At 48.3% G+C, this 27702-nt stretch overlaps 1 protein-coding gene across 6 annotated transcripts in view; it reads left to right on the top strand.

Annotated features, from left to right (window-relative positions):
* The window catches only part of Tet3 (tet methylcytosine dioxygenase 3), a 98813-nt gene extending 71111 nt beyond the window's left edge, over positions 1–27702 (top strand). For 5 of the 6 annotated variants that reach the window (XM_031382306.1, XM_031382305.1, XM_031382307.1 and 2 more), the window contains 8 exons: positions 2127–2217; positions 8175–8268; positions 11427–11635; positions 12501–12651; positions 15408–15497; positions 15926–16063; positions 19238–19574; positions 20231–27702. In XM_031382306.1, the coding sequence (XP_031238166.1) occupies positions 2127–2217; positions 8175–8268; positions 11427–11635; positions 12501–12651; positions 15408–15497; positions 15926–16063; positions 19238–19574; positions 20231–22014 (2894 nt within the window). In that variant the 3' untranslated portion in view covers positions 22015–27702. The remainder of the gene's footprint in view (positions 1–2126; positions 2218–8174; positions 8269–11426; positions 11636–12500; positions 12652–15407; positions 15498–15925; positions 16064–19237; positions 19575–20230) is intronic. The other variant, XR_004122091.1, reaches the window with a different exon arrangement.

The raw sequence follows: 27702 nt of genomic DNA, 5'->3' as shown, positions 1-27702 counted from the left end.
GGAGGGAGAGAGAGAGAAAGAGAGAGAGAGGGAGGGGAGAGAGAGAAACACAAGAATATACATGCGTGTAGATGCCCCATGAGTTCTAGGCAGCAGTTCTGCTCAGTATGGATGGACACTAGCAACTGAATGCTGGCCCTCTATATAAGAGATCTTAACTGCTGAGATATCTCTCCAGCCCCAAGACTCACTTCAGTGGTCTAATTACTTCTTGGAAACCTCACACGGGGTTTTAGACTAAAGCTTATACTGTTGGGCACAGTCTTTCTAACCTTGCAGGCTGCCCACAGTTTTAACTACTGCTAATAATACTATGAAAATCTATTCATACATGTTTTGTTGTGTGTGACCAGAGTTTCTTATGGAATCAGATAACAAAGAATGGCTTGCTACATTTTACTGTAAATTTGTATGCGCGTGCATATGTGTGTGTGTGTGTGTGTGCATGTGTGTGTGTGTGTGTGTGTGTGTGTGTGTGTGTGTGTGTATTTGGAGGTCAGAGGGCAATTCATAGGAACTGATTCCTTCCTCTTTCTACTGAATGGATTCCAGAGATCAAATGCAGATCATTAGGTTTGGTGGCAACTGCCTTTACCCACTGAGCTATCTCACTGGCTCCAGGTTTTCCTTGTTTAAAAGACAACAACAAACTTTATTTTTTTTAAATTAGTAATAATTTCATGCATTTTGACATGTTCTCATGTTAATCGGCTTATATAATTACATACGTTTAAAACTGAAAGATTAATGTTGGTACACCGCTCACTAGACTCCTAAACCCTCCTCAGTGGCTTCCATCAGTTTCCTTCTCTCTTCTTTATTTGTCTCCCTTGACAGCAGCCAAACTTAACCAACCCAAGTATGTGTGGCTCACAGTTACAGTCTGACTGCCTGTTAGCCTTGCAGGATCCATTTGGAATGCTTGGCCAAAGTGGTTACTGCTCTTGGAATCTGTCTCATTCTTTCACTTTGAAAAATCCATTTAAGCTCATTTAAAAGGGTACACAAGTCAATAGGTCGTCTCCTTTAAGCAGATAGAGCTCTCATAGCATGATATTAGCCACTTCAAAGTGATCAGGGAGTGTTCATGCACCGATGCCCCCAAGTGCACAGCCTGCTCTTGTCTCATTCTGCAATGCCTCCACTACCCCTGAGTGAAACACCACACCCGGTAGCCACCACTCTTCCCTTGTTATGGGTTGGCTCGGGGAGATTTGCATGAATGGAATCATACACTGTAGGGCCTTTCTGGCTCCATTCACTTAACAGTGTTTTCAGGCCTCACTCACAAATGTCAGCATTTATTAGTGCTTTGTTTCTATTTATTTTTAAATGTTATATTTATAATGAGGATTGTGTGGTTGCAGGGGTCAGAACTTGCAGGAGTTGATTCTTTCTACTGTGTGGGTCTCAGGGATGAACTCCAGCCCCTTTACCCACAGAACCAAATTGCCGGCCCGGGTTCTGATTTTTTTAGCCATGGTAAACTATATTTAACACAAAGTTGCCGTTTACTCATGTATAAATGTGCATGTCGCTAGGGTCATCAATACATGTGGTATATTACTCTGCCATCACCACTGTCTGTTTCCAAATTTTTGTCACCTTAAACAAAGCTTCTGTGCCTGTGGTAGCGTTTTGTACAGTATGCTTAAGGTCTTGCATCCAACCCACAACACTGCAACAAAGAATTTACTGCTTATGGACAAATGATGGTCTTTCAGTGGATTGGATGCACCACGTTTAACTTTGTCTGTTGATGAAGAGCTGTGTTTGGAGGGTCTGCTGCTTTGAACCATGAAGTTGATTCCTTTCTTGGGTATTTCTGGGGTAGCTTGCTAACTCCCCAGAGTTAGCTATATTGACTGACAGTGAGCTGAAGTTCGAATGGTTGGACCAGTCTTGACAACACTTAATTTTATCAGATCCTTAAATGTTCTCATTTGGTGGATATATTTTATTGTGAATTTAACTTTATTGTGCATTTCCTGATAGGAATGGAATACAATTTTTATATGCTTATAAGCTATTTGTAACATACTTATTAACTTTATTAGTGGTTTGCCTTTCTGAATTAGTGTTGCTTAATTGTCTCCAAATAATGCTTGCTTTTGGTCTTTCTGCAGAACAAATAGTGGAGAAAGATGAAGGTCCATATTACACTCACCTGGGATCTGGCCCCACAGTAGCCTCTATCCGGGAACTCATGGAGGAGCGGTGAGTGACAGCGATGCCCAGGGATCACGGGGTGTGTTGGTGGTACATGAATGCTAAGCACCTGTCCAGAGGGGTGTGCTGGTCGGCACATCTAGATGGTGGCAGGTTCAGAATGGGAATCCTTCCTGTCCTGGGTTTCATTCCGTCTGTAGGTTTGACTTCTGTCTGTCCCCCCACCCCTTCTCTTGTTCCTAAAAGGGCTTTATTGAAGAAACCCTGCTTCGTGGTTGTATCTTATGGAGTTAGTTCCCACAGCCTGATTTTCTTGGATAGCCTTGCTTAGCATGCCCCCTTGTTTTCTCACCCCCCACCCAAATTACTTTATAAGTGGAATCTGTCCTGATTTCCTGTATAAGATGATGTTGCACATTTATCCAAGAAGTCCTGAAAGACTCTGGGTATTTGGGGGTCAGGATACACGCTGCTACAAACGTGGCTCGTTATTTTTAGGTCACTGTAGAGGAAAGGACTGAATTGAGTTATGGCTCTTTTTGGTGGGGGTTAGGGGTCAGGGTGTTGAAGGTATCAAGAGCTTAGCAATTCAGTACCGAGTGGGGGGACATTTGTGTTTGTTTCATTTTTCAAGACCGGGTTTCTCTATGTAGCCCTGGCTGTCCTGGAACTCATTCTGTAGCCTAGGCTGACCTTGAACTCAGAGATCTGCCTGCCTCTGCTTTCCTATGGAGTTTATTTAACAGCTCCTTTTTCTTTCTTTCTTTCTTTTTTTCTTTTTATTTTATTTTTAAATCTGATCACATAAAGACTTTTTATGAATATCTCTTGTTTGTTTGTTTGGGGTGTCCTGGAAATCACTATGTAAACCAGGCTATCTTCAAACACGGAGACTCTGTGTCTGCTTTCTGAGTTCTGATATTAAAGGTGTGTGCCACCATGCCTGGCTCACGTAGAGCCTTTAAAGTCTGGGCACAGGCCACATAGAGAGTAGTCCCCGAGTTGCTGTCTGTGGAGTGTGGTGTAGCTCTCTGGCTAAGAGTGTGGATGCTGTAGCTTCAGGAGTCTCAGCTGGATCCTGTAGTTACTACTGAGTCCCCTGGAGCAGTTAGTTCTATGACTATTTTCTTATCTACACAACAGAGCTGGCACAAGAATAGAGATGGAAGTGCTGTGCACATGGACTGAACAGGCATTAAAGCTGAAGTGCTTGTTTCAAGTGCCCAGAAAAGGGTGGGGTGTCGTGTGTGTGTGTGTGTGTGTGTGTGTGTGTGTGTGTGTGTGTACTGATACTTTCAAAACTAACCATTTAGAATTTTAAATAAAACCTAAGCAAAAGTGGTCTAGATCTGCGTGTGCATACACATACCGTTTTGTGGAAGGCTTAGTGGCTTAGGTTCTACAAACATGGAAGCCAGCTCTTGCGTGCCCTAGGAGCCAGGCTAAGCCTGTCAGTGCATAGGGAATGGGATGGAGACTGGATCTGCTATAAGCTGAGTAGATGGAGGTCACTGACCTGCAGTAATCATTCTTCATTTCCTATGCCATCTGGAAACGTTTCTATTCCAAATAACCACCAGAAAAGTCTGTCTGATCAAAGACCCATTCTAATGCAGTCCTGATTTAAAGGGCCCTGCCTGAGCCCAGGACAAGAGACTTAGCTGTATGTCTATATGCCTTTGCCATAGGCCTCCTTGCCTGCCTGTCACAGTTTGCAGCCTGCACCAGGCCACATTTCAGATAGTGACTTTCTTTTACGGTTGAGTTTTTTGTTTGTTTTGGGGGGGGGCGTTGTGTTTTGGCTTTTTTAGTTTGTTGAGATAGTTCCAACTTAGGCAGACCTCAGACTTAACTGTGTATCTGACACCATCCTAGTTTTCCTGCTTCTGCCTCTAAGTCTTGGGTCTGACCCACCATTCCAGGCATGGCTAGTGGTTTTGGTAAGGGACTGCAGTGCTTTATTTGCTCAGGTTTGAGCTGGAAGAGTATATTGTAGTTTTAGCTCGATTTGGTTGTACTCCTTTGGGTGGGGACGTTAATAATTTTATAAGATTTCCAGGCAGCTTTCTAAGTAACTTTTAACTTTAGCAGAGTACATTCTGAAACGAGGATTTGGAGGGAGAGTGTGTTGAGAGTGTACCTTTTTTTCCTCCCTGCTTTGAAAAGTAACAGCCAACTTGAGACACAGATCCAAGGAAGGAACCCCTCCGAGAGCTGGGGGTGCTTGGTTTTTTTTCCTCAGCACATGACTCGTTCCCACGGAAAGGACCCCCTGAGTCATGGAGCAGGTTGTGACTCCATCTTATATTGGCTGCCAGTGAGCTGAGAGTGGGGTCTGCTTACCCCACCCTAGGAAGACCGGTGCAGTCAGCCTTCCCGGGGCCTCCCCTGAATCTCGCTGACAGGACCCTGTGGACTCGCTGCTAGTTTGATTTCCCGTAAGACAAGTCCTTCTCTTGAACACAGAGCCTGTGATCACGTTTGTGTAGCAGCTTATCTTTCCCCTTCGTCTCTGAGTTTAGCTTGCAGATGTCCTAGTATTCTGGAGTAAGGAGGGAAGCAGGTGGGCAATGGGTTTCTTATGAGGGTGTGGTTGGTACCTTGTCCCAGCTGACGCTGCCTGCGCCTCGCTTTACTTTTTCTTCACAGCAGTATTGTCAGGTGGTCCAGAGTTTTAGCTGTTTGCAGGGCACAAATCTGGAGGAGATGATGGAGTTGAAATAGATTCTAAGGGGGCTGGAGAGATGGCTCAGCGGTTAAGAGCACTGACTGCTCTTCCAGAGCTCCTGAGTTCAATTCCTAACAACCATGTGGTGGCTCACAACCATCTATAATGGGATCTTTTTCCTCCTTCTGGTGTGTCTGAAGACAGCTACAGTGTACCCATATACATAAAATAAATAAGTAAATATTTTTTAAAAAGAAAGAAAAGAAAAGAAGATAGATTCTAAAGTATCCCAGTGTGTTTTTGAGCATCATACCATTCTGGATACCCAGGTCCTGGTGCTAATAGATAATTGAAGTCAGTTGTCCAGTTCCAATCTGTAGATGGCCCACTACCCAGAGCCTTGAGTTCTATCAAGGAAAGGGTCCTCTGCAGCCTGGCACTGCAGAGGGTCTGCAGTGATCAAGGATTCTAGGAGCTTTTGGTGGACTGTTCTCAATAGTGTGTTAGAGCTTATCCTGGTGGAGTCCAAAGCTGCTGAGGGTTTCAGAAAGCACAGTCAGGACCCTGGGCCTTGTTCTGGGTCTGGGTGGGATCAGAGAACCTGCCCACTTTCCTGGCTCCCAGGTAGTGAGACCCTGCTAACAGCCTGGAACAACCTTCAAGAACCACAGGCCAAGTTGTCAGCGGTCCTCCTTGAAGCAAGCTTCCGCCAGTCTTTGCAGACTCGAGTTTCATAGTTCACACTCTTCATGATAAGCCAGGAAGTAAGGCGTGTAAGAAGAAGGAACCAAAGCAGGAATCAATTGTCAAGTTCTGTTCTGAGAGGAAAGGAGGCCAGTGAAATGGCTCGGTGGGCAAAGCCACTTGCTTTCAAGTCTGAGTGTGATCTTAAACCCTCATGTTCAAAGGACAGACTGACAGGTTGTCCTCTCACCTTCACACTCACCACGATACCCCCACTCAAGTGTCTTAAATTTTTCCTTTTAAAGGAACAAAAAAGAATCTAGCTGGGTTGACAGCTTGGCCCTTTCTTTTTGGTCTCCAGCGCAACCTTTGAGTTGCTTTCTCACAAGGACAGGACGGTGGGGAAGGAGCTGGTGAGAAAGCCAGCACCGGTGTCCTCAGCTCACCCTCCTGTAGGGAATATGATAGTCCCTCTCTGTGAGAGTGCTGTGGCAGCCTATGCCAGTCTCCAGCAGGGCTCTCTAGATAGACCTAGGTCCCAGGCCTGCCCTTGGGGGCTGTGTCCTGATAAAGCCTGTTGGGCTGAGACTTGTCCAGGCACCAAACAAAAGCTACGCTGTCATGTCCGGTCCTGCTACAGAAACTTTGAATGGTGTGTGCAAGAACTTCCTATAAGGGACTGGCAGCCCTCACCTAATGTGGTCAGAAACACTTCTTGCCCTCCCCTAAGAGCTGAGTGAGATAGACAGCTTCGTTCAGTGTTTGAAAAAGAAACTCTGTTTCCTTTTCAACCAGGGAAATGCAACAAGGAAGCTTTTTTGAAAAGGGGGTAAATACAGGCAGGGCATGATACATGTCTGGGATCCCAGCCCCTAAGAATCTAAGGTCAAGAAGACTGAGTTCCTAGACCAGCCTAGGCTACATGGTGGGACTGTCCTCCAACACTACCCCAACCCTTAAAAAAGAAAGCCATCAGTACAGAGGACGGGAAAAGCACCTTGGCCATTTTTTTTTTCTACAAGAATCTTTGTTAAAGGCGAGATATACATATATATAGAAATTATAGATCAAGGGGATTAATCATGCCAGCCTTTGCACCACTGAGCTGTATCTAAGACCAGTGCCCTTGTTGGGTTGGTCGGGGGTATGGTGATTCATAACAGTAGAGCAGATGAGACAGAGAATGCGGTGTCTTCAAACTGCAGACGTCGGATAGTGTTGTGCCTCATTAAATGGCATACTTAAATGTCACAATCAAACTGAATTCACTACAGAACACAAGGATATTTTTACTTAATCTTTTAAAAAAAAATCCTGCTCATGTTGGAGCTTGAGAGATGGCTTAGCAGAGTGCTTGCCGTGCAAGCACATGGACCTGAGTTTGGCTCTCAGCACCCAGAGAGCAAGCCATCAATCCTGGGAACGCCTGTAACTTCAGCTCCCAGGGATCTGATGCACTCTCTGGCTTCCACAGACTCAGGTGTGCACACTCACACAAACACAGCATACATGGAGTGAATCCATCTTTTAAAGACTATCACGTTAATTGTTTAAAGAAAACTGCTTTTGTCACTTGTCTCCTTAGATGGTAAAATGCATTTGCTAAGTTAATTGATGCCTTGTTAAAAGTCCTAGGTCCTAAAGGGAGATTCCCAGAGCACTCTTCAAAGAAGCTGTGCTCCATACTGAAGAGATGGCTGGAAACTGTTAATCAAATCCAGGATGAGTGAAGATTGCACATAGCCTGTCAGGAGCTCAGTACAGAGAGAGACTGGAAGAGTGTTCAGGCCAGATAGCAAGTGACCCTTGTCTGCAGCAGATATTGAAATTTTATCTAAAAGAAGATGGCTTTTCTGTTGTTAAAGAGATTTACCGAGTTCCTCCCTCATGTGTGACACCCTTTAAGTAATACTTGTACACTATCAAGCCTGGGAGGCAGGGCCATCCTACGTCTAGTTTACGTCTGAGAGACTGAGGCCCAAGCACACTCAGTAACTTGGCCACAATGATGTAGCTAGAGAGTGGCTATCAGCCCATCGGGCTGTGTGATACATGTTCATGGTCATAGTTGTGTCTATAAGCATAGTTTGGTTGAGTACATGCTGTCAGAGGCCTTTGACTCTTCAGTACTTAGGCTTAGGTTCCCAGGAAGCAGGCATGTGCAGGGGACTAGGGAGCAGCCTTGTCCACTGTTTGCCAGCATTGGTGTTGGTGGGGTCACTCCCCCAGCATCCTTCAGTCAGAGGTCAGCTGGGGTGGTTATAAGAGATCAATAAGCTCACACACACACAAACACACACTCATTTGTTTGTTCATTTGTATATTGAATTTACAAGTAGTTAACTCAGGAGTCCTTGGCCACCAGGGCTGTGAGCGCAGATACCTGCTAGTTCAGGCAGCTTCAGGAGTCAGAAGTATGCGGGGACTATTCTGCCTAACTGTCCCTCTGCCTGAGGACAGAGGAAGGCAAATTGAACAGGAGCAGAGGAGGGGCATGTGTAAAAGGCTGGGAATCTGGATGTAAGCCCCTCAACACCGCTGAGCGCAGAATGGCCTCAATTTCCCCCTCTGTAGCTAGAAGCCCAGGCCGAAGCACCCAGGCTGGTGTCCTAACATTGTGTATTCACTGATGTGGCTTCTGTCTCCTCTCTAGGTATGGAGAAAAGGGGAAAGCTATCCGGATCGAGAAGGTCATCTACACGGGAAAGGAGGGGAAGAGTTCTCGAGGCTGTCCCATTGCCAAGTGGGTGAGTGCTGCGTCTCCACCGCTCAGCTATGCTGGGCATTCGTACCCCTGGGCTCACATTGCAGAACAGGTGGCAGGGCAGGTGAGCAGGAAATAGACATACTCACCACCATGGGGTCCTGGAGCCAATGACCCTTATGGCAGCTGATCATCTTTGTCCTATGTACATGCCAGCAGCAGGCATCCTGTTCTGTCAGGAACTGTGTGTGACTCCTGGGTAAAAGCTGTAGATACTGGAAGGGAGGAGATACAGCTGGCCTAACCACTTATCTGACCCCACCCCACCCCAACCCCCAGGACTTAAGACTCCTTTTTTCTATGTCTGAGTAGCCAGTACTCCTGTTGTCCCCTGCTTGGAAGCCAGGGAAGACACTGAAGGCTGACCTACATGAGCCAAGCTGAGGGCCTTTGGGTAGTATTATGATGAGGCTTGCATCTTGCCAGCCTCTAAGCAGGGATCTTGAGCATCTGGTCAGGGAGAATGTCATTGACCGACCCCAGTTCCCTCAGTCTTGCCCTTTGGGCCTTCACTGAGCTCTTGAAAATCATGGGTGTCTGCTGCTACAAAGCTGGCTTAGAGAGAGCTTGACTCTCAGTATCTGGTCCATGGTCAGTGCCCTAGGCACCCTAGAGGCGAGATCACAGAGAGCCGGAGACACAAGGTTTGACCAAGAGACAGCTGTGATCATGCTTTTGTAGGAGGAGTTGAAGGACAGGGCCTGGATGAATGTTGAGGCTGGGCTACCCTGGAACACAGACATGAACAGGGCCACAAACATTAGGTAGCCCAAGGAGAAGAAGCATTTCTGGTGAGGAGGGCCACATGGGCCAAGGGGAAGGCTGAAGGAATGTTCATATAGCTGACTGGGATGTCGCTTGCACACTCGCTGTTTTCCCAAGGGGCCACTCCTTGCCTCTGCATCTCTGCGTTTAATGAAAATAACACACCCAAACTTAAAACATAGCATACTTGTTTTCTGCACTTCTTAGCCATTGTTGTAGGACTTTCACAACAAAGGAACCTGGTGCTTTTTTTTAAAAAGTGTGAAGATGCATATTGTGTCCACCCCCTTGGGAGGTAGCCTTTGCAATAAAGGGTCTAATGTGGTAGGAGGTACCTCTTCAGAGAACCCACCTGGAAAATGATGTCAGTCATAAGAAAGAAGTGATGTCACTCATAAGAAAGAAGTGATGTCACTCATAAGAAAGAAGTGATGTCACTCATAAGAAAGACAGTAAGCAGAGTTTGACCATAAGGCCTGGAGAACCCTGGTTGATTGTTGGCAGGAAAGAGGGGGATGACATCATTGTGACCCTGCCTTAGACCAAGACCTCATGATCAGGGCTGTGTGTTGTTTAGCATGTAAAATATTCTGTAACATTTGCAGTAAGTCACAAAACCTGCTGTAACAAGCGGAACACCTTGGGAGCACTACCAGTTGTCAACTATACAATTGGATACAATTCCGTATCCATGACCTACATCAGAGTCAGGTGACAGAGCTGAAAGGACAGTGCTGAGGGATGGGAATAGAGAGAGCTCACCTAGGATGTACCAGGCCCTAGATACAGTTCTCAGCCCAGCTAAATCAAATACAAACTGTGCAATTGGCAAGATGGCTCAGTGGATGAAGGTACTTGTACACAAGCCCTGTGATGTGAATTCCATCCCTAGATCTTTACTAGGTGACAGGACAGAACTGGCTCCTAAGATATCTTTTGATCTGCTGGGGCATGCACTGGCACACTAAATAAATGTTAAAAAGAAGTTTTTAATTAGAAAAAGCAGAAGAATGGTCTCAGGAGTTGGGGAGCACCAGAAGGGGAGAGCTGGAGCATTATTAATATTCCATGGATGAAGTTTCAGCTTATTCATTTACTGGAAGTAAAAGTTCTAGACCAGTGGTTCTCAACCTGTGGGTCCTGACCTCTTTGGGGGTCACATATCAGTTATCCTGCATATCGGATATTCACCTATTCATAACAGTAGTAAAAATAGAGTTATAAAGTAGCAACAAAAGTAACATCATGATTAGGGGTCACCACAACATGAGGAACTGTATTAAAGGGTCACAGCATCAGGAAGGTGCTCTAGAGGAAGTGGTAGCTTCCTGCTGAACGAGCCTAAAGCCACTAAAATGCACACTCACCATGTCAGAGTTTGTTATGTAGACTTTACCATAGTAACAAAAAGTGTGGTGCTTGTGCCTTTAAACGTGGAGGTTAGGGGCCTGTGAGATGGCACACACAGTAGGCTTTTACTACAGTGGCTTCAATACCTTCTCTGGCCTCTAGGGCCACTGCACTACATGGCTCACATAACCTAAAACATTCGGCCAAGTACAATGGTATACACCTTTAACCCCAGCACCCAGGAGGCAGAGGCAGACAGATCTCTGTTTTCAAGGCCAGCATAGTCTACAGAGTAAGTTCAGGACCTTTTAGAACTACATAGTAAGACCCTGTCTCAAAGAAAGGACAGGACAAAAGGACAGTATTAAAGCTCTTCATTTCCAGTCTTTCTTACAGACCGGAGAAGCTAGCCGGACTGGGTCAGAAAAGCTAGCTGCACTAGGTTGAGGTGCCCTGTGTGGTTAAGGAGAGCTAGGCACCCCAGCTTTCCATAAACAGATGTCCCCACTGATCCCTGACTGTGTCGAGCCCTCTTTGCTTCTTGGCATTGCCAACCCAGCCACACCTTTCTGTGTAGCCTACAGAGGAAATGGCAGGTGTGACTACATCTGTCTGCAACCTAGGTCCTTCCTGACTTCCTACAGGTCATACTTTGGAGGGCTTCAGACCATTGTCCACAGTGTTCTACCCTGAGTATAAACATAGATGCGCAGCACTTTCTCTGCCCAAGTGTAAAACATACATAGCTATGCAACACCTTCTCTGCAGACATTCTGGGACATCATAAAATTCTTCACTCTATTTCTGGTTCACACCTCCACTTCTTTTAAGTCTATGTTGGTGACAAATGTCTTAGACTTCATCGTCATTATTTTTTATTTTGCTGTTTTAAAATGTTGTGTTTCTTCTTTCTAATGGTGCTGTTCTGAAAACTCAGAGCTGCAGGTCTGTGGGGGAATGAGCGGCATGGACCATGCAGAGCTGTGTGGCCCTGCAGAGCAATAGCTCAGTCCCATGTCTCTGCAGGTGATCCGAAGACACACACTGGAGGAGAAGCTGCTGTGCCTGGTGCGGCATCGGGCAGGCCACCATTGTCAGAATGCTGTGATTGTTATCTTGATCCTGGCCTGGGAGGGTATCCCTCGAAACCTTGGAGACACCCTCTACCAGGAGCTCACTGATACCCTCCGGAAATATGGGAACCCCACCAGCCGGAGATGTGGCCTCAATGATGAGTATGTATTGGAGTGGTGGAGGTGGAGATGGGGCTGCAGGACCAGGGTAGCAGCCACTGGGATGCTGGGCAGTGCTGGGCTCTAGCTCAACTTTACTGTTCAGCTCCAGATCAACATTAACCTATCTTTATTAGATTTTCCTACACGTTCATTGAGATGTATTTAGTTTCAGTAAAGTTACCCTTTCAGTATATAGTTTGGGGGATTTTGTTTTATGTTTGTTGAGACAAGGTCTTGCTGTCCAGGAAGTAGCTGTGTAAACCAGGCTAGCCTTGAATTCAGGGAGTTCAAAGCCTGCCTCTGCCTCTGGAGTGCTGAGATTAAAGTCATGCTCCACCCTCCCCACGCCCCTGCAGTTTGGAGGATTTTGATATAGTCATATCAGCCAGTTGAGATTGAGAACTGGGGTCCATGAGATGGTTTAGTGGGTAAAGGCAATTTGCCACCATGCCTAACAACTTTAGGTCATTCCCCAGGACTAATATAATAGTAGAGAATAAATCCTGAAGTTGATATCCACATACACATATGCACACGTGCACATACATGCAAGCATGCATAAATCCTGTATCCTTCATCTACAACCCTTCCCCCAGCCCTCAACAACCATCTGACTTTCCTATTCCTTTAAGTTTGCCTCTGAAGAATGTTTCTTTCAGATTCTCATACCTCGTGTATCCTTCTGGGCAGGCATGTCTCACCAAGCATTGAGTGTTCAGAGAATAACCTGTATTGGGAAACTTGGAGGAGTTGTGGGGTGGAAGGAGGAGCCCTTGTTGCCAAAGGCTAGTGGAAACCAGTCCTCTACAGGGGTAGTAGCAACAGAGACCACATCTATATGCCTGGCCTGTGTTATCCATTGCAGCCGGACCTGTGCTTGCCAAGGCAAAGACCCCAACACCTGTGGTGCCTCCTTCTCCTTCGGCTGTTCCTGGAGCATGTACTTCAATGGCTGCAAATACGCTCGGAGCAAGACACCGCGAAAGTTCCGCCTCACAGGAGACAATCCCAAGGAGGTGAGGAAAGCAGTGCCGGGGTACTCGGCAGCCCCCACCCCCACCCCCGAGCCTCTCCACCTGTGTCCTTAACTGATATGCAGAGGTAGGATTAGCATGCTGCAGCACACATGGACAGAAACTGTATTATGTTAGCAAGCAGTGTGAAAACTGAGTACTGCTAGCTACAGGTCCTCAGCCTTAACCACTTACTCAGAAGCTTTAAAGGAATTATTCTGAATACCTTAGATGCAGATGAAGATTTTTCATTTGAATTTGATCTGATCACTCCTTTGACTGACATCTTTTGGGGTGTAGGAATTATAGGAGGAAGGGGGACCTTCCTCTCTGAATCTGTAAAGGACTTGGTAAGAATCCCATCCCCCACTGGGCTGGACAGACATTGGGGCATTCACACAGACATCTAGGCCCTTACTGTCTCAATGTCCTGGAGCACTGAGTACAGTCCACACATACAGTCACTGGGTTAGGATTAGACCTCTCCATGGCTTCTCACCCTGGTCTCCCTTCAGGACCTCTCTCATGGCCCTATCACAACTGAACAAGGGCCTCTGGGTCTCTTGCAGTTTCCACCAAGGGTATAGATCTGTGCCAGCTGAGGCCATTTCTCTATTGCTTGCTGTGTGTTCTGTGCTCCATGCTGCAACGCCCATAGCAAGAGGTGGTCTCAGAACGAGCAGTGTCCTTTTCACCTCCACTCCCTTCCTCCTGCTTGTACTTCGGGGTGTAGGAGTCAGGGGTCTAGTCCCTCTGCTGGGGTGCAAGCATCTTGGCCTTCCAGAGCTCAAGGCTCCTAGTACTGGAAGGTCTTCCCGCTCTGCCAAGGTCAGAGCCATCCAGTGGGCACCTCCTCTGTGCGCTATAGCCCATGCAGCCATCTGCTTGGTTAAATAGTTTTCAGGGGCTAGAGCACTGCTCTTCCAGATGACCTGAGTCCATGCCCTAGGGCCCACATTGTGGCTCACAGCCACCTGTAACTCCAGCTTAGGGAAACTGACAACTTCTGACTTCTGCAGGCACCTGCACACACATGCCATAAGTGCACACACATATAAAATCTTACTTTTTTCCCCAAATTCAGAACCTTTTCCCCAAAAAAACTTTTAGACAATTTTGTAAGCTAAAAATACTCTCATTTGATAGCTCTTTGTAAGCTAAGACCTTCTTCTGAAGCAACAAATGTTGCTGCCTCCGTGGGTTGAAGAGTCCCAGGGCCTAAGACTTGCCAGAATAAAAAGACAATGGTGGGCTAGCAAGATAGCTCAGCAGGTAAGAGCACTGACTGCTCTTCCGAAGGTCCTGAGCTCAAATCCCAGCAACCACATGGTGGCTCACAACCATCTGTAATGAGATCTGACGCCCTCTTCTGGTGCGTCTGAAGACAGCTACAGTGTACTTATGTATAATAAATAAGTCTTTGGGCTGGAATGAGCGAGGTTGACTAGAGCATGCAGAGTTCCTAAAAATTCAATTCCCAACAACCACATGAAGGCTCGCAACCATCTGTTCAGCTACAGTGTACTCACATACATAAAATAAATAAATGAATCTTCAAAGAAAAAGACAATAGTTTAGTTTCCCCAAGAGCTGTCCCTGGTGCTGTCCTCAGCACTTGCCATGCTGGCTCACACAGGTCTCCTTATTCCCAGGACCATTCAGGCAGTATTCCCTCACTTGGCAGACAGGAGAGACTGCTCAGAACAGCTGATGGTGAAGGAGGCAGGGTCCCTCCCTCCCCAGGCCTGCTGGCTTCCCCAGCTCCAGCCCCAACCTCACCTTGGAGCTGTTATGGCCGACTGTGCCGGTAGCAGCATCCCGACAGCGGCAGAGCAGTGGCAGGTCCCACACAGCATTGTGTCGGTTGTACTGACTGGTGACTGAGCCGTGCTCCTGGCTTCTCTCTATGTGTGCTTGCTCCTTCATAAATGCTCCATGTTGGTGTTCATGGCCTCAAGTTCCTACAAGCCGTGTGAGTGAGGCCAGAGAGGCAGCAGGAAGGCTGCAGCTACATGGTAGTGTATATTGTGTGGAACTTTTTTTTTGGTTTTTCAAGACAGGATTTCTCTTGTAGCCTTGGCTGTCCTGGAACTCTCTCTGTAGACCAGGCTGGCCTCGAACTCAGAATTCTGCCTGCCTCCGCCTCCCAAGTGCTGGGATTAAAGGCGTGCGCCACCACTGCCGGGCTTGTGTGGAACTTCCTAATGCTGCAGACATTTTTGCTGGCTAGTACAGGAACCACATGGACCTCCAAGGGACCTAGTGCATCACTACCTTACATTTCAGAAGGCTGAAACAGCCAGGTCTTTGGGTTTATCTGACACCTGGCTGGCAATGAGCTCTGGGCCGGGCCACCTGTGACTCTCCAGCACAGGTCTGTCAGTTTCTGCTTTCTCTAACATAGGAATGCATATCTACACCTATTGGAGAGTCCCTGCCCACCATACCACACTGGTGACCCACAGTTCAGCTCTGAATGCAAGGCCCTGCTATCTTGTCCTGGACTGGACAGGGCTTTGTGTGACTGTAGAGTAGCTTAGCTGTCGGGATGACTGCACCTTCCAACAGTGGCTTTTCCTCAGGAGCCTCAGTATCCCCATCTTTAAAATGGACACAACAGAGAAGCGCTGTGAAACCCTGGACACACTTGGCTTCCTGCCTTCCCAGTGATGCCCAGCAATGGTTCTGGTGGGCTCATTTCTAACAGGAAGTTTGCTGGCTAGGGCAGTTCTGAATGTACCTAATTGTTCTTCCTGCAGGAGGAAGTGCTCCGGAATAGCTTTCAGGACCTGGCCACTGAAGTTGCTCCCCTATACAAACGGCTCGCACCCCAGGCCTATCAGAACCAGGTACTGAAGCCAGGGCCTTGGCTCAAGTTCCCTGATGTTGGAAAGTGGGGGTGTGGCTTCCTTTGTGTTTTTAAAGAGTGCTCAGCCTAGAGGTCTACTGGAGCCATTGCATGCTTTGATAAGACTCCTTCCTTCCATAGTCTACCCCTCACTCCCCATCTTCCCCTCCCCAGTAGTCTCCAGTGCCTCTGGTCTAGCTTCCTTTGCAGAAGCTTGAGTTCCTGTCTGTTTAGGCAAGCAAGCTTGAGCTAACCTGGGAGAGAGCCATTTTTTCAGAGCCAGGGCCTCTCAACTGGGAAACCATCCTCTTGTGGACAGCTCACAGGACAGCTGTGACCCTTAACCTGCTTGTAAGGTCTGGATCCCAGCTGCAGCATCAGGCTAGTCACTTAGACCTCCTGAGCAGCTGTTCTTGGCCATCCACACAGGTGACCAATGAGGACGTGGCGATCGACTGCCGCCTGGGGCTGAAGGAAGGGAGGCCCTTCTCAGGGGTCACAGCCTGCATGGACTTCTGTGCCCACGCCCACAAGGACCAACATAACCTCTACAATGGGTGCACTGTGGTAAGGAAGCCTGGGACCAGCAGAAGGACCAACTTACGGGTTTTGCTTGTTAGAAAGTGGGAAGTAGAGTGGATTCTTGGAACCCTAGGTGTGTTGGCTAGATGGCCTGTTCTGTTCCTGCCCCTCCTCTGAGAAAATCCTCACAGCAGTAGGAGGACCCGTGACAGGAGGCATATGAGGAACCAGAGCCAATGTGTGAATCTACTGAGCAGTAGAGCAACTAAGATGAGGTTTGGAGATGAAAAATAGAAGCGTCTTCCTAGAGATGCCTGCTAGCCTGTGCGGTTGTGTAAGGAGCAGGCAGGGAGGTTTGAGTGAGTGGATCCTCAGAGGCACGCGTGTGCTGGAGAAGACACGGAGTCGGGGCTGACGGAGGCAGAGATACCCTCAAGGGAACAGGGCGCTGCTGTGGCCGTGGGCTTGCTTTTTCAGCTGGGCCCGGTACAGGCAGGCCTGCAGGGACTGGGGAGAAGGCTGGGGGCCCAGACTGAAATGCTAGAAAGGGCAGGTCCTCAAGGACAGAGAGGGCAAGAGGTGAGGGGCACTGGGGAGCAGGAAGGAGCAAGAGCACGGGGAGGCCATCTGACCTCCATGCTCCTACACGCTTTACTATTAAAGATTAACTGCCAACAGCAAAACTCTCTCAAACTTTTCATGTCTTAGTCTCTGCATGTGTGTACACAAGTGGGTCTGCGCATGTGGGCAGCTGTGCATGCACATGCATGCGAGTGTGCCTGGAGACCAAAGGTCGATCTCTGGTGTTCCTGTGAAGCTGTTCTGTCCTTAAAGGTTTTAGTGTTATTTTTGAGACAGTCTCTCATTGGCACCTGGAGCTGGGCAGTTAGGTTAGGCTGGGTGGCCAGTAAGATGAGGTCCACCTGTGCTTGGCTTCTTCTGTGGGTCCTGGGGATCTAACCCCGGCCCTCCAGTTTGCACAGCAATAGCTCTACACACTGAGCCATCTGCTTATGGGAACTTAGAGAGCTGGGAACTGGAGAGCTGGTTTAGCAGTTTAGTGTACTTGCTACCCTTCAGGAGACGCTACCCACCATCAGTGTTAGGGCGTCTGGTGCCCTCTTCTGGCCTTTGTGATACGTACAGCATACATGCACATGGACATAAACACCTATGCACATGGACATAAACACACAAATACAATTAAAAAAAAAACTTTTAAAAACCCTTTTCTGAAATCTTTAGAGATAACCACAGTCAGCATTTGGTGGCCATCCCTTCTACAGCTGTGTGTATGACCGTGGCCATACACAGCTATAGAAAATCCCACCTACGTGGGTATCAGAGTCCACCTGCTGTCCTATAGTGTGCTTTTCTTAACGGTTGGTAACTTGGGTTTTCTGTGTCAGTGGGTATGGCTTCACATGTAAAGTTGTTGAAGCTTCATGTGTAGCTCTGATATCAGCTATTAAGCGAGTTCTCCCACAGGTGATGGGCAGTTGAGGAGTCACACACTTCCCATCTGTATGCCATGAGGAATCCCTGCAGCTCCATGCAGAAATGGCTCCCCAACCCCCACCCCCGAATAGACAGTGACAGTCGCAGGCTTTTAGTGCTTGTTCAGTTTCCTGCAGTACAGGGTCCCGTCAGTCTGCCTAATTCAGTGAGGTGGGCCTCTTGTCCACTAAAGAGGTTGAATATCTTCCCCTGTTTCTCTTGCCCGCCCCGCCCCCTAACATTTATTTTATATGTATGAGTATTCTATCTGTATACAGAGCCTGCAGGCCAGAAGAGGGCATCAGCTCCCATTATAGAGGGTTGTGAGCCACCATGTGGTAGCTGGGAATTAAACTCAGGACCTTTGAAAGAGCAGCCAGTGCTCTTAACTACAGAGCCATCTCTCCAGCCCCTCTCTTGCCTCTTCATTTCACCCTTAGGGTGTCCCATTTATGTGCTCTATGTTTCCTTTCTAATCATCATTGCCATCTTTGACATTGTAAAATCCTTAAGTGATTAGGGATAGAGGGGGTCTACTCCAGTAATACAGTCTATCCGCCATGGCTCACTGACGGTTATAGTTGACCTCTGCTCTGTTTATCACATGGCATGTCAGGGAAGGGAAAGCGCAGGCTATGGGCCAGTTGAACTTGGAATAGAAGCAGGGGGAAAAAAGGAAATTGTGGGGGCTGGAGAGAGATGGCTCAGCCAGTTAAGACAGCACTGACTGTTCTTCCAGAGGTCCTGAGTTCAATTCCCAGCCACCACATGGTAGCTCACAACCATCTGTTATGGGATCTGATGGATCTGATGCCCTTTTCTGGTGTGTCTGAAGGTAGCGACAGTATACTCACATAGGTAAAAATAAAACAATTTACTTTTTAAAAAATGATTTTATTAGAAGATTCATGTACAAGAAACATTTGTTATATTTTTAAAATGATTTTTAAAGAAAAAAAACACTGTGCATAATATCCTATTTAGTCACCCAAAAGTACCATACAGGTGCGCATGCATATGTAATTAATGTTTACAACTGTTTTTTTCCTGAGGTCATTTTTTTAAAGATTTGTTTATTTTATGCATATGAGTACACACTGTAGTAGTTGTACAGTTGTGAGCCTTCATCTGGAATTGACTTTTAGGACCTCTGCTCGCTCTAATTGGCCCTGCTCGCTCAGGCCCAAAGATTTATTTATTATTATAAATAAGTACACTGTAGCTGCCTTCAGACGCACCAGAAGAGGGCATCAGATCTCATTACGGGTGGTTGTAAGCCACCATGTGGTTGTTGGGATTTGAACTCAGAACCTTTGGAAGAGCAGTCGGTGCTCTTAACCAATGAGCCATCTCATCAGCCCCCTGAGGTCATTTTTAATAAAAAGAAAGGTTACCTTAAGAAGCAACAGAGCCGAGTAGTCAGGATTGGGGGGAAGGTTTCCATCTGCCTGTTGATATGGCGCAGTGGCGGCAATGGTGGTCTTCAGCCTCCCTAGTCCCAGCTCAGCCACACTGGGCACAGGAGACACAACTGAGCACTCTGCACGCTGCCTCCCAGGCTCTGTGTTGTTAGTGTCTAGGGCCTTAGTAGCCAGGGGAGCGTGATGGGGACACAGCAGATGGCTGACAGTAGGGCCACGGAGAGGTGACAGTTTGGGAGCTCAGACCCCTCTCTCCGAGCATGGACTCCAGTCCCATATCTTCTCTCCCTGTGTGGGGCAGGTCTGCACCCTGAACAAGGAAGACAATCGCTGCGTGGGCCAGATCCCTGAGGATGAGCAGCTACACGTGCTGCCCCTCTACAAGATGGCCAACACGGACGAGTTTGGCAGTGAGGAGAACCAGAACGCCAAGATCAGCAGTGGGGCCATCCAGGTGCTCACAGCATTCCCTAGAGAGGTCCGGCGGCTGCCAGAGCCTGCCAAGTCCTGCCGCCAACGGCAGCTGGAAGCCAGGAAGGCAGCAGCTGAGAAGAAGAAGCTGCAGAAGGAGAAGCTGAGCACACCAGAGAAGATCAAGCAGGAGGCCCTGGAGTTGGCTGGTGTCACCACTGACTCAGGTAAGCAAGGAGCACTGCCTTTTCTTTTCTTTTCTTTTCTTTTTTTTTTTTGGTTTTTAGAGACAGGGTTTCTCTGTGTAGCCCCAGCTGTCCTGGAACTCACTCTGTAGACCAGGCTGGCCTTGAACTCAGAAATCTGCCTGCCTCTGCCTCCCAAGTGCTGGGATTAAAGGCGTGTGTCATCACCACCCGGCTAGAAAGACATTCTGTGACACGCTTGGACCGAGTGCTTGGCTGTGCCAGCATGCCATCACTGTGTCTGGGGCAGAGGCCATTGTTGTAGGGCCCACGGGTGGGAAGTGGGCTGTGAGCTCCCATTCCTCCTTGGCAGCGGGCCCAGCTGTGACCCCACACACACACTTGGGGAAAATGAGCTGCAGCTGAAACTAAGGCATTTTCTGGGGTCAGAGAGTAGAGCGATGACAGAAGACATAAGGTCTGCCAAGCTGTGTCTCTCCACCTTGGGAGTCTTAAGGGGAGCCCAGGGAGTAAGTCCAGGCCAGGTTTGAGCTCACCTCAACATTACATCCATCCTGCCTCTCCAGAGAGAGAACACTTCTCAGGCAAGGAAGGAGGATCCATCTGCCCTCTGCACCCAGACCTTGCTAGGCTGTGGAGCATACCTCATCTTCTGCTTTGCCTTCTGCCTTCCCCAGGCCTGTCTCTGAAGGGTGGATTGTCCCAGCAAAGCCTGAAGCCCTCCCTCAAGGTGGAGCCTCAGAACCACTTTAGCTCCTTCAAGTACAATGGGAATGCGGTGGTGGAGAGCTATTCGGTGCTGGGCAGCTGCCGGCCCTCCGACCCCTACAGCATGAGCAGTGTGTATTCCTACCACTCACGCTATGCACAGCCTGGCCTAGCCTCCGTCAACGGCTTCCACTCCAAGTACACACTTCCCTCCTTCGGCTACTATGGCTTTCCATCTAGCAATCCTGTCTTCCCCTCCCAGTTCCTGGGTCCCAGTGCCTGGGGACACGGGGGCAGTGGAGGCAGTTTTGAGAAGAAGCCAGACCTCCATGCTCTACACAACAGCCTGAACCCGGCCTACGGTGGTGCTGAGTTTGCCGAGCTGCCAGGCCAGGCTGTTTCCACAGACAACCACCACCCCATCCCTCACCACCAGCAGCCTGCTTACCCAGGCCCCAAGGAATATCTGCTACCCAAGGTCCCCCAGCTCCACCCAGCATCCAGGGACCCCTCTCCCTTTGCTCAGAGCTCCAGTTGCTACAACAGATCCATCAAGCAAGAGCCAGTAGACCCTCTGACCCAGGCTGAGTCCGGACCCAGAGACTCTGGTAAGATGAGTAGAACACCCTTGCCCGAAGCATCTCAGAATGGGGGACCCACTCATCTATGGGGACAGTACTCAGGAGGCCCAAGCATGTCCCCGAAGAGGACTAACAGTGTGGGTGGCAACTGGGGCGTGTTCCCTCCGGGGGAGAGCCCCACCATTGTTCCTGACAAGCTCAGTTCTTTTGGGGCCAGCTGTCTCACCCCTTCGCAATTCCCAGATAGCCAGTGGGGACTGTTCACTGGTGAAGGTCAGCAGTCGGCCCCCCATCCTGGAGGACGGCTTCGAGGCAAGCCATGGAGCCCCTGCAAGTTTGGGAATGGCACCTCGGCCTTGACCGGTTCCAGCCTGACTGAGAAGCCTTGGGGGATGGGAACAGGGGATTTCAACTCCGCCCTGAAAGGGGGTCCTGGGTTCCAAGACAAGTTGTGGAATCCCGTGAAAGTGGAGGAGAGCAGGATTCCGACACCGGGGGCCAACCAGCTCGACAAAACCTGGCAGGCCTTTGGCATGCCCTTGAGCTCCAATGAGAAGCTATTTGGGGCCCTGAAGTCAGAGGAGAAGCTATGGGATCCCTTCAGCCTGGATGAGGGGACAGCTGAGGAGCCCCCCAGCAAAGGGGTGGTAAAGGAAGAGAAAAGTGGACCTGGAGTGGAAGAGGATGAGGAGGAGCTATGGTCAGACAGTGAACACAACTTCCTGGATGAGAACATAGGCGGTGTGGCTGTGGCCCCCGCCCATTGCTCCATCCTCATCGAGTGTGCCCGTCGAGAGCTACATGCCACCACACCACTCAAAAAGCCCAACCGCTGCCACCCCACCCGCATCTCGCTGGTCTTCTACCAGCACAAGAACCTCAACCAGCCGAACCACGGCCTGGCGCTCTGGGAGGCCAAGATGAAGCAGCTGGCGGAGCGGGCGCGGCAGCGGCAAGAGGAGGCTGCCCGCCTGGGCCTGGGCCAGCAGGAGGCCAAGCTCTACGGGAAGAAGCGAAAATGGGGGGGTGCTATGGTGGCTGAGCCCCAGCACAAAGAAAAGAAGGGGGCTGTCCCTACCCGGCAGGCGCTGGCCATGCCCACAGACTCGGCGGTCACCGTGTCCTCTTACGCCTACACAAAGGTCACTGGCCCCTACAGCCGCTGGATCTAGGTGCCAGGAGCCAGCGTACCTCAGCGTCGGGCCTTGCCCGAGCTGCTCTGTGGTGCTTTTGCCCTCATGCCCGGGGGCGGGTTGGGGGTGCAGAAGTCTCTCTATATCTACATATATGGATATGCTTATCATATATATGTATTTATGGTCCAAACCTCAGAACTGACCCGCCCTCCCTCCTCTACTTCCCCAGCACTTTGAAGAAACTACGGCTGTCGGGTGATTATTTTTTTTTTTTTGATCTTAGTATTTATATCTCCACATTTTATTTTTCCCCTTGTTTTGAGGGGCTTTTATTTTCCTTTTGTTTTTAAAACTTTATCCTTGTATATCACAATAATGGAAAGAAAGTTTATAGTGTCCTTTCACAAAGGAGCGTAGTTTTAAATTCCATTTAAAATATGTATTTATTGGATTTTTTTAAAGCGACAATAGTAATGGGTTACAGGTGGGCAGGAGAGGCCAGCAGAGCTTCCTGCCTGGCGAGCCCAGCCTCCTGGGAGCTGCAGGTTCTTCCAGCCATCTGCCCCCACAAACCAAGGTTAGCATGTAGCCCTGGTCTATCCCTCCTTCCCACAGGCTAGGGAGCCTTTGGGGCCACCCCGTTCTCCCCTGTGGAATGGGGGAAGCTGCAGACATCTGGGGGCCTGGCCTGGAGATGCTGGTGTTAGATGTCCCCAGAAACCAGGTTGGAAGTAGACAGCTTCAAGCTTGCTAGTCTCCACACTGAATCCTCTCTGTCCGTTATTTATCAAGTCATACGATGTCCTGGTTCGCTAGGCAGCACCTCAAGCTGGAGCAGGAGCTGAGAGGCTCCCAGGAGCCCTTCTCGTCCCGTTGATAAAGCTGGTGAGTACTGGGCGGAAGGAAGCTTAGTGGCAATTTTCTTAAAAATCGCCCCAAAGTTTGTCGATACTGAAAAAGGGCTACTGTATCTTTAGAAACAAGAAGTTGAACCCAAGCTGTGAAGAGCCAGTGTGCTGTGCGGTGCTCTGCGGGTGCTTGCTCTGCGGTGCTGTGTGGTGCTGGAGCCTGGTGCTGTAGTATTGTGCTGGGACTTCTCTGACTCTCAGGGCAGGTGGCATCCTGCCAGAGCTCAGCCAGCCAGTGTGATGGCAGGTCACGCATCGTCCTTATTCCTGGATCTTCACACGGGACAATGGTGCAGTCCTCCCAGCCCTCACAGGGCATGGCCTACACTTCGTTTAAGTGCAAAGGTCAGGCGTTTTCAACAGGTTGCTATGCTTTTCCTCCTTCGAGGGGGCCAGTTCTCCATTGGATCTTTTCTCTCCTCCCTCTCCCTTCTCCACCTCCCCTGTAACACGCCCATTCTAAAATCCTGGTGCATTCATTCAGCTCTTTGAAAATGAGAACGTTGGTGCTTTAATTTCTGTGACATTGAGAGGTTGGGCCTGACAGGTGGCGGCCGCGCGTGTCTGTGGCAGGTCAGTCTTCACTGGAGTGTTTGTTTTCAGATGCCGTTAGCCGTGTTGTCAGGCTGCCCGTGCGTGCGGACGGACGTGTGTGGTGAGTGGGGGGCTACATCAGGACACACACACACACACACACACACACACACACACACACTCACGGTGGCAGCCGAGCCCTGAGACAGCAGTTATCACGTGGTTCTAGCCAGGTTTGGTCTTCATAATCTGAGCGTAGCAATCCCATGACAATGCTGAAGGCAGGTCCGAGTCCCCAAGCTTCGCGGTGCCTTGTGCCAGAGCCGAGAGCCGAGCGGCCGGGTGTTGACTAGAGCCCTTCGGAAGCACTGGCAGAGAGTGGCTAAAAGGTGTCCTGAGCATTTTTGTGGTCTGGTTTTAACTGTAAATAGTGAAAGATTTTTTTAAGCACTTTTGCCTAGATTTAAACAGCAACTTGAAAAGAATAAAAAGTACATTTTAACATGTAATTGTGGGAGAAACTGTAAATAGTAGCTGAATATTTAATGTGCTTTGTCAATCCACCTTTACCATATTCTGTAAAGTTGCAATTATTTTACAGGACAAAAAAAATGAAATTATTATTGCTTTTGAAATAAATACCCAAGAGCTTATCAGGACTTAGAATTATTCAGAATTCAGATTTATAGGAAAGCCTCTGACCCTCTGTTTGAGTAGCTGAAGAGTCAGAGTCTTTAAGACGCATGCTAATTTTCTAGTTTTGAGGGAGAGTTGGGTCCTTTAAATGCTATTTTGCTTACTCGCATCAGTACTTTTACGCAGGTCTCATCTGACCCCATGCTTAGGTAGATGCGGGGGTGCCTTGAAAAACTTCATTTTAAATGATCTTAAATATGATATTTTACAAAGCATTTGGAGAATGTGACCGTGTATACGGCCCATGGAAGCCCCAGGTTGGCTGATGGCTTGCAAGGTCCTGAGCGTGGCCCAGGTGATTCTGTTGCTGGCAGTGTGTGGATCTCTCTGACGCGTATTCAGTCTGCTCCAACCCTCCTCACCCTTTGGTAGCAAAGCCATTAGATGAATGGAGAAAGCAGTACAAACTAAAAAGCATGCGATGTCCATCCCCCAAGCCTGCACAGCCTTTGTTCATAAGCTCTAGGCCAGGAAACAGGCTGCTGTGAGGTGAGTGAGACGAGAGGTGTTCCACGTTGGCCCTTCAGGTTCTAGCGAGCGCTGTTTCAGGGCTCAGGGCTGTGGCCGTGCTTGAGCCCATGCTGATTTTCACACACTACATGTATAACCTACCTCAAATCTGTCACTGAAATGAGCATGCTTTAGACGTGTATCTTAAGATGTAACTATGCACAGTTCTTTAATTCCCCCGTCCCTTGCTGCTGAAGGCTTCTTAAAGAGAAAAATCAAATTTTTTATTTTTACTGGCACTATCATTTTTTAAGTCCTGAAGATGATTGACAAGACATTTTTATCATGAGAAAAAAAAAATAAAGCCATTGCAACTCAAGAACCTTGACAGCATGAGCGAATTTTCAGAGTAGCGTTATAGCCGGGGAGATGCTGGCTTTGGAGTCTGCTCCCAGGGTGCCCGTCCGTCTGTCTGTCCAGTCTCCACAGTCCACAGGCAGTGCAAGCGTTTGCTGCCCCGCCCCCAGCTTTGTTTCCTTCTGCGTTGTTTTTGTTCTCCCTACCTGCTATGTGCAAGAGGGCTTTTGAAGTTCTGACCCGGGAGAGATTTTCTTTTAGAATATAAGTTATTTTGCAGCAGGATCTCACAAAATAACTGGTGCTAGCTGGAGAAACCTCCTGTCAGCAGCTCCACTGAGGGTGTCATGTGGATTGGGTGGGGGGGTCATTTTGAAGTCTGGTTTTTAGTGAGGACTGAGCAGCCCAGCCCAGCCCTCCAGGGCTCCAGGGTGCTGCTTCGCCTTTTTGCTGTGGTGGCCCTGGTACATGGGAAGAGATTCTGCCTTCTCTGGTCCTCCCACCTGCTGCTTAAAGAAACAGTAGTTTGCAGAGCTAGGGGTTGTTAGTGCTGAGTGGCAAGGACAGAAGTCGCAGGGCTTTGTTGCTCCATAGCTAATGGCAGTGGATGTGTGAGTGTGGTTGACAGTAGCTGAAAACCCAGTGTCGCAGAGTGAGGAGACTTGACTGCCTCAGATGTCAAAGCAAGGCCAAACTGGCGGAAAACTGATATATCCCTGATGTGCCTCAACCAATCTCTTTCCTTTTGTTACTGAAGTGTGTTTTCTGGACTTGGAAGCATTTTTATGAATTGAATAGTCTAATAAATGGTGCTATGGTGTTTCAATGTGACTGTCCCTGACCTTGTCTCCCTGAGGTGCTATCAACGTTTGAAACCACAACCAACCAAAAAGTGAGGTGGGCTCCGTCTCTTGGCTTTTCTTTCCTCTTTTGGTGCTGTCTTTGTAGACCTCTGTTTACCGCGCTGTGTCTGCTCTGAGCAGTGTTCTGGGTCTGGTGTTTTGTTGCTTCCCTTGATGGCCAAAGTGAGGCTCACAGAGAAGGCAGTAGAGGCCCGCCTGTGGGTTTGTCTATCTTCTTAGGCCAGATTAGAAAGGGGGTGGTGGCTTTGAGAAGGAGAGGCAGGATCCCTGCCTCTTCTTGTATGTCAGGTATTCTCTTGTGTCCCAGGGTGCTAACCCCAGAGGGGACAGGCTGTGGTCCAGGGGCAGCTCCTTTACCTGGCCCCGGCAGGGACGGGATGGGCAAGACTTTGGGTTCTTGCTGCTCATTGGTAGCTCCTGGTGCTCAGACATAAGGCAGGTGCTTTTTTTGTCCCTCAATGCCACCAAGGCCGCTTTTAGTTGGTGCTAAACTTCTCCCTGTGTCCACATAAGCTGATGCAAAATTTAAGAACTCGACAGGAAGCTCCATTTTTACATCATCCACTGTCACAATTTTTTTTTTAAATACCTCAAAACAGGACATTGTGACAACTTAGATTCCATGAGGGTATGATACTCACAGTCTGTTCATGGGATGACTTCCTTGATCTTGACATATCCAGGGTCATTCTCTCTGTTCATTCTTAAGCAGTAAAATGGCAGAGTGCCTAAGGGAAGGAGCGTGGTTGGATTTTTTTCCCATTCTCTTAAGTTTTGCTTTTGAATAAAATGTGAATCTCCTCTGTCCATCTCATCGAGCTTTCTGTCACAGTTGCTATCATTTGAAAACCTACTCAACACCTGGTTTATCTGCTGTCCTACCAGGCCAACTTCACCACATACCCTGGACCAAATAACACATTGGAGGTGCATACGCTTACCCAGGCTCACAGCCCATTTCTACCTGTAAGCGCATAGATGATTCTGGGAGCGCCGCCTTCCTGAGAGGGCAAAGCAATAGGCTTCTCGCCTGAGGGGGACCTCAGCACAGAAGCCAGGCTCTGGGCTTCATGCCTGAGGATCAGTGAGCTGTTCAGCCTGCTCCTTGTCTGCTTCTGTTCTGATATCAGGGATGCTTTCTGTAGGGTGTCTGTCAATCATGCTCTTCTCGCTCCGACTGCTCATCTTTCAGGGGAACCCTCACTCTTCATATGGGGACAGATACTAATTGGCTCATCTGGACATCCCAAATTTTCTTGATTCCAATATAGATTTTTTTTTTTTTCTTTTGGGGGTAGAGGGAGAGAGACAGGAGTGATGTCATTTATTTTTCTTGTGTTTAAAGAAGCAAGGACTGGCTGTCTCACAGCATACTAATGCTTTAGACTTGATCTAGACCCCTTGTAGCTTTTGGATGTGTTTTATTTCTTATCTCTTTGAATTCCTATTTGGTTACCTGGCTTCCAGTGGAGGTGAACTTAACAACCATACTTGAATATTCCGTCTTGACTTTGTAAACTGTGGCTACTTGAAATGAAGTTTATCTGGGGTTGATGGATGAATGGTAGGTTTTTGCAATGTCTCAAGGCAATAGGATGTGTATTATTAAACTGTAGATATCTTAGTACAGTAAATTTATGCTGATAATTTTATTTTGTATAATTTTTACCTTTTTGTTAATATTTTCCTTCCAGTTTATTGGTTTGTCTCCTGAGCTACCGCCTTCCTTCCCCTTCCTTCTCCCCCAGTGTTTCAGTAAATTTAATTTAGGGTGCCTAGAAATTGCAAGTATGTATCCTTTTTTGATTTGTATTTTATTATAATTTACACAAACAACTGGGTTTGTGAACTGTATTACTCCTGGCATCTTTAAAATATTGTGGGTGTTTTAATAAATTTTATATTTATTTTTTGCA

Source organism: Mastomys coucha, unplaced genomic scaffold (genome assembly GCF_008632895.1).
Source record: "Mastomys coucha isolate ucsf_1 unplaced genomic scaffold, UCSF_Mcou_1 pScaffold20, whole genome shotgun sequence".
NCBI lineage: Eukaryota > Metazoa > Chordata > Mammalia > Rodentia > Muridae > Mastomys > Mastomys coucha.
This window is presented reverse-complemented; position numbering and strand designations above follow the sequence as displayed.